The sequence below is a fragment of the Stenella coeruleoalba genome, assembly GCF_951394435.1.
Source record: "Stenella coeruleoalba genome assembly, chromosome: 18".
NCBI lineage: Eukaryota > Metazoa > Chordata > Mammalia > Artiodactyla > Delphinidae > Stenella > Stenella coeruleoalba.
In genome coordinates this window covers 77,967,517-77,973,788 of record NC_137164.1, presented here as the reverse complement: position 1 = coordinate 77,973,788, position 6,272 = coordinate 77,967,517, and the positions used below count along the sequence as shown (strand labels likewise).

The 6,272-nt window shown below is 42.2% G+C and overlaps 1 protein-coding gene across 2 annotated transcripts in view; it reads right to left on the bottom strand.

Moving 5' to 3' along the window:
• Positions 1–1,028: 1,028 nt before the first annotated feature.
• CDC16 (cell division cycle 16) overlaps positions 1,029–6,272 on the bottom strand; it is a 28,632-nt gene continuing 23,388 nt past the window's right edge. The window contains exons 17-18 of one of the 2 annotated variants that reach the window (XM_079902981.1): positions 5,475–5,565; positions 1,029–2,155 (exon numbers count right to left, since the gene is read on the bottom strand). In XM_079902981.1, coding sequence (XP_079759107.1) covers positions 1,896–2,155; positions 5,475–5,565 — 351 coding nt within the window. In that variant the 3' untranslated portion in view covers positions 1,029–1,895. The remainder of the gene's footprint in view (positions 2,156–5,474; positions 5,566–6,272) is intronic. The other variant, XM_079902980.1, reaches the window with a different exon arrangement.

Sequence of the window (6,272 nt, the reverse complement as noted above, 5' to 3'; positions counted from 1 at the left end):
CAAAACAAAAAAACAGAAAAACAGTAAAAAGCATTGGTGAGGATGCAGAGAAATTGGAACCCTCGTGCACTGGTGATGGGAATGTAAAATGGTACAGGCACTGTGAGAAAGGTTTGCTGGCTCCTCAAAAAGTTAACCACAGTATCATCATATGACCCAGCAATTCCACTCCTAGGTATATATCCAAAGGATTGAAAACAGGGACCCAGATAATCAGGCAGCCATGTTCATAGCAACATTATTCACAACAGCCAAAAGGTGAAAACAACCCAAGTGTCTGTCAACAGACGAATGTAGTAAATATACACATTTTGGAATAGTATTCAGCCATAAAAAGGAACGGAGTTCTGATAAAAGCTACAACGTGGATAAAGCTTGAAAATATTATTCTAAGTAAAATAAACCAGACACAAAAGGGCAAATATTGTGTGATACCACTTACACGAAATTATCTAGAATAGGCAAATTCAGAGACAGAAATTAGATTAGAGGCTACCAGAACTGAGGGACTTTCTGCTTAGTGGGTACAAAGTTTCTGTTTGGAGTGAAAAAAAAAAGTTGGAAATAAATGCCACTGAATTAGACACTTGAAAATGATTAAAATGGCTCCCTATCCACACATGCACACACTTTATTTCTTCACTTACAGAAAAACGGGACAGAAGAGTTCCCATATACTAACCGTGTCCCCATATCCCTATCTTGCATTGATGCGGTACAGTTGTTACCAAGAGTGATGCATTAGTATTAACTAAAGTCCATAGTTTATGTTGTATACATACGTTTTACCAAAATAAAGGAAAAATGAGAAGAAAAAATGGAGGCACGTCACAAGGACATAAGATGGAGGCATGTCACAAGGACATAAGAGCCAAGCTGAAGACTTCCAATGGCCAAAACTGAAACAACTGACGCCACAAAATAAATAACGTTAGCATAAAATTATCACCTAAAATAGAAAATATGTATACATGAGTTTATGCTGATAAATAAATGGGATAAATAAATAAAATGAACAAATGGGAGAGAACAGATGAAACTGTCAGGGGATGGAGCTTAACTTAAACCCCTCGACAAACGGAGGGTAGGCTGGACTTAGTGATTTTCTTCTAAAGTGTGGGAAGAGGGAAACAGTGACTTTGCAGTGGGGAAACCTGGCAGACACCATTGCCACCAAGTGATCAGGTCCACACCTCCTGTGTAAGTCATGCTGATAACATGTAACCCTGACACAATGTGGTGAGAAAGGTACTTCACACCCAAAACCCCAGTCCAATCATGAGAAACACTTGAAACAACTCAAACTGAGGAACATTCTACAAAATATCTGACAAGTCCTCTCAAAGCTGTCCAGGTCACGAAAGATAAGAAAAGTCTGAGTCAAGAGGAGCCTAGGCAATCTGACAGCTAGTTGCAGCGTGGCCCCCGGATGCAGGAGCGGAAAGGGGACATTCACGGGAAAACTGGTGAGATGCAAAGAAGTCTGCCGTTCGGTTACTAGAGACCAACGTGGGTTTCTCAGTTATGATAAAAGTCCCACAGTCACATAAGATGTTCACAATGGGGGAAACTGGGTGAGGGTGCACGGAAGCTCTCAGTACTACCTGTGCAGATTTCCTGTAAGTCCAAAATTAGCCCCAAATAAAAGTCTACTGAAAAAGAAAAAGCCACCTAAGACACGGTTTACTTTCTTTATTTCACTTTGTATAACTGCTCCGTAGGTCAGAAAACAGCTGTTGCAAAGGTGTGCGATCCAGGCTCTTAAGGCAGGTCTCCATTCCTAAATGCAGAGGTGGGGTCTGGATGCATGTTGAGAAATGGGACATCTTAAAGACAAGGATGAGAGGAAACACTGACCTACTCTAGGACACAGGGGAACTGGGACCCGTCTGGAATCACGTACTGTGGTCTGACATAGGCGTCTCTAACATCATGTCACTTTCATTCATTTCAATTTCAAAGGTTTCTTCCAAGGAAGGTCTGGAATCTGGAGTTTTCCTTGAGGTTTCTAATGGTGCAAGCCCTGCTTCTTCCACTGTCTGTTTTTCTACTTCAAATTCCCTGAAATCCCACGGAGGTGAAATAATGTTCTTTAATGTCTTCATTGTATGCACATCAAAGTCATAACATTTTAATTTGTCTTTGATGTCTGCTCCTAAAAAGAGAGAAATGCCACAGTAAGAACAAAATAAGAAATTCCATTTACCTGTCATTTCCACCAATACATGGCACCGCTCTATCGTTTAGGTCAGATGTCCTTGTAAGAGCACACGCATAGCTAAGGAGGAGAAGCGTTCCCATCATGATCTTGGGGACGAAGGGAGATTGTGGGGAGACTCCCAGAAGCACGTGCAGGCTCAGCTCCACTGGGCTCAGCAGCCGCCCCATCTCCAAAGCGAGTCTGGCACCGACAGAAGCCTGTGCGCGGTGCTCCCTCAGCTGCTGCACACGGAGAGCTGCCGGCTGGCGCTTGGCCCTGGTGCAGTCACAAGCCTCAGGTATACAGAAACAACAGTGAAGGGAAATACATTGTCTACAAATCAAAATCGTGAGAACAATGGATGTATTAGGTCCAATCATTCCCGACATAAACAAAATGACAATTTTACAAAGTTCAAACTAATAGCTTTCAGTAATAGATGTTTTAACAGATAATAACATCCAAGTCTTCTTAAGATAAAAATAGTACAGCATGGAGATTACAGTTAATAATACTGTATTACATATTCAAAAGTTGCTAAGAGAATAGACCTTAAAAGTTCTCATTGCAAGAAAAAATTTTTTCTAACTATGTTTTGTGACAGATGTTAATTAGACTAACTGTGGTGGTCATTTCACAATGCTTACGAGTATTAAATTATGTTGTACACCTGAATTTAATACATTATATGTCAATTTTACCTCAATAAAATAAACTAATATGTAATGAACAATACACTTGGAAATCTCCTTTCTAAGACCATTACCTTTGTGAGGACAGGCAAAACGTCCGTCCTATTCAGTACTGTATCTCCACACCTTTCTTAGCCTTATAGGACTTTTGCGTTTAAGCTTCACAACTCCTCCTTGGACAAATGTGGAAACTGAGGCTCACACTTGCCCCAAAGCCACAGGGCTACTGGGTGGCAGACCTGAGATTTCAACCCAAGGTGTTTTTTTTTAAGTTTTAAAAATTGAGCCGTAACATACAAACTGTGAACTGTGCACAGCTGGATGAATTTCCACATATGTACACATCCACTTCACCACCACCAGACCAAAAGCGAGCATTTCCAGCTCCTAGAAAACCACCTCAGGGCCCTCTAGTGAACCTTCCCTTTTAGTCGCTGCTCTCATTCTTCTATCACCACTGATTAGTTCTGCTTATTACTAATCTTTGTATAAATGGAATCAATCAGTATATATTCTTTTCTGGTCAAAACTGGTGAGACTCATGTATGTTGCAACACGATTCAGTCGTTAGCTCTTCTAACTGTGCAGTGTTCCCCACTCTGCTATTGCTGGACCTCGGTTGTCTCCAGTGAGCTGCTGTGGGAAAGAAGCCGCTATGATCAATCCTGCGCGTGACTTCCGGCTTACCGAGGCTCTTGCTTCCCTTGAGCATAAACCTGGGAGCAGAGCTGCTACGCTGTAAGATCAGCACGGAAAGTCACTGCCTCCATCGCCCCCAATGAATCACACCTCCCAGCACCCACGCCCTTGAATAAGCCCTCCTGTGTTGACGGTGCACTTAATCACGACTCATTCTGATGAACAGAATGTGATGGAGTGATTTGTGCAACTTCCAGCTTCCAAGGGGTCCTGATGCTTCAGTTCTTGTCCCTCAGGACCCTGAGACGACCAGGCTATGAAGAAGCCTGGGTTAAAGACCCATGGAGAAGCCCAGCTGTGTCACTGAGGTCCCCCTGTGTATGAGGCCATCTTGGACCATCAGCCCCTCCAAGTGAAGACCAGCAGAAGAGCCATGAACCGACCCACAGGACTGTGGGAAACTGGCCGGAGTGGTGTGTTAGGCAGCAAAGGCCTATTTAACTTTAGCAGATGTGCTGTTAAACAGTTTCCCAAAGAGCTCTGACCCGTTTATAACCCCGACAATAATCAATAATGTACGAGGATTCCAGCTGCTCCGTGCCACTGCCAACATTAGGTACTACCAGTCAGCATTTTTCACTTTTAGCCATTCTGGCAGGTTTATAGTGGTGCCTCATTACGGTGTGTTTTTTTGTTTTAATTTAATTTAATTAATTTATTTGTTTTTGGCTGCGTTGGGTCTTTGCTGCTGCGCGCAGGCTTTCTCTAGCTGCGGCGAGCGGGGGCTACACTTGGCTGCGGTGCGCGGGCTTCCTACTGCGCTGGCTCCTCTTGTTGTGCAGCACGAGCTCTAGGCGCGTGGGCTTCAGTAGTTGTGACATGTGGGCTCAGTAGTTGTGGCTCGCGGGCTCTAGAGCACAGGCTCAGTAGTTGTGGTGCACGGGCCCAGCCGCTCCGCGGCATGTGGGATCTTCCCGGACCAGGGCTCGAACCCGTGTCCCCTGCATTGGCAGGCGGACTCTCAACCACTGCGCCACCAGGGAAGCCCTCGTTATGGTTTTTATTTCACTTTACTGATAAGTAATGATACTGAGCCCCTTCATTTATTTTGTAGTTACCTGAATAACCTCTTGGTGAAATTCCTGTTCAAGTACTTTGTCCATTTTTGATGGAATTTCTACTCATTGTAGGATCATGCATAGGACTTTTTGTATTCTAGACGCAAGTTCTTTGATGAGTTTATGTGTTGTGGAGGACTCCTCTCGGTCTCTAATGTGCCAGCTTGCTCTCAAGTTTTTACTTTTATTGAAGCCTAATTTAGCACTGTTTCCTCTTCTGCTTTTACACCCTGTTAAAGAAGTCTTTGCCTACCCCAAAGTCCGGCTCTCAAGATGTAACCTCACTGCAATGCTCTTTCCCTCACAATGTTCATAACTAAGTGGGCACCCAAGTACAGCAACTCCATACCAACTTACCTTATGACTTGCTAATCATTAAAAAAAATTTAAAGAATTACATAGCATTGTAACGTGAATGTAAGCCGACTTAACAGTCCACTGAAGTGCAAAGATTTACATGCTATGCTCTGCATTGTAAAATATTCAGGCAAGAGCCCTTTCATTTACTTATTAGAAAAATCTGTCTTAAGATTTTTTCAATTATGCAGTTAGATCGATTGTTGTATGCCACAGTGCTTTGCACATACCCTGTAACTGTACTTTGCACACAGCAAGTACTCAACTTTAAACTGAATGGACACTTAATGAATCATTAATTCCCACACGTTGTTCCACTGAAATAAATGGAGTTTCTTAATATTAATGTAGCTAGAATCATTAGAAAGATGAACTTAGAACTTTACATGAGCATTTGAGAAACCTAAAGAGATATACAACAATCTAAAAAATGGAATACAACGTCAAGAAGAATAATTATAATCTTACCAATATAAGCTTCAGAATCACCAATGTACATTTCAATGCAATGACCAAGCATTGTAACAGAAAATGTATCATCTCGCCTAAGACCAAGGGCCTGCCAGAAAAGATTCAGCACGGTTATTACAAGAAAATTTGTCTCCTTCTCTTTGGTGTAAAACATTCTCACAGGACTCGTTTCTAAATACTCCAGGGAACCCAGGGTAGAGGTAGAGGGAGGCTGTTAGTGAGGATACAGTTAACATGAGTAGCCAATAGTTGATGACTGTTGAAATTGGGCGATGGGCATGCGGAGGGTCATTACACTATGTTATTGTTTACGTTCGAAATCCCCTCCTCCAAAAAGATTTTAAAACCTGTATCTCCACAAAAAGCCTTCAAAGACTTCTGTTTTAATTAAATCATAGAAGAGAGGTAAATTGCACAATGTTCAAATACAGACATTTGAAAGATCACAAAAACTATTAACACTTCTAAACACTTCTGCTGCTCACAAAGTATTCTGGTTATCTCAGCGGCACTTCAGGACTTCACTCTACCTGAAAATCTCTAACCAACCTTTGAAAACCAGTTACGAATCTATCACTCACAAATTTATCTTTGAAATATTGCATTTTCTCAAATTTTATCTCTTTCTCCAAAAACAGTTGTTTCATCGATTCTAAGACGCACATTTTTTCAAATTCTAGCATTTCTGAACTTGGGAAGTCTTTCAACAGGTGGATTCTTACTACTGCTGTCCGCCAGGCACAGCCATGATACGGGAGTCTGTGACAGCAATGTGGGCTTGGCGGCCACACCAAG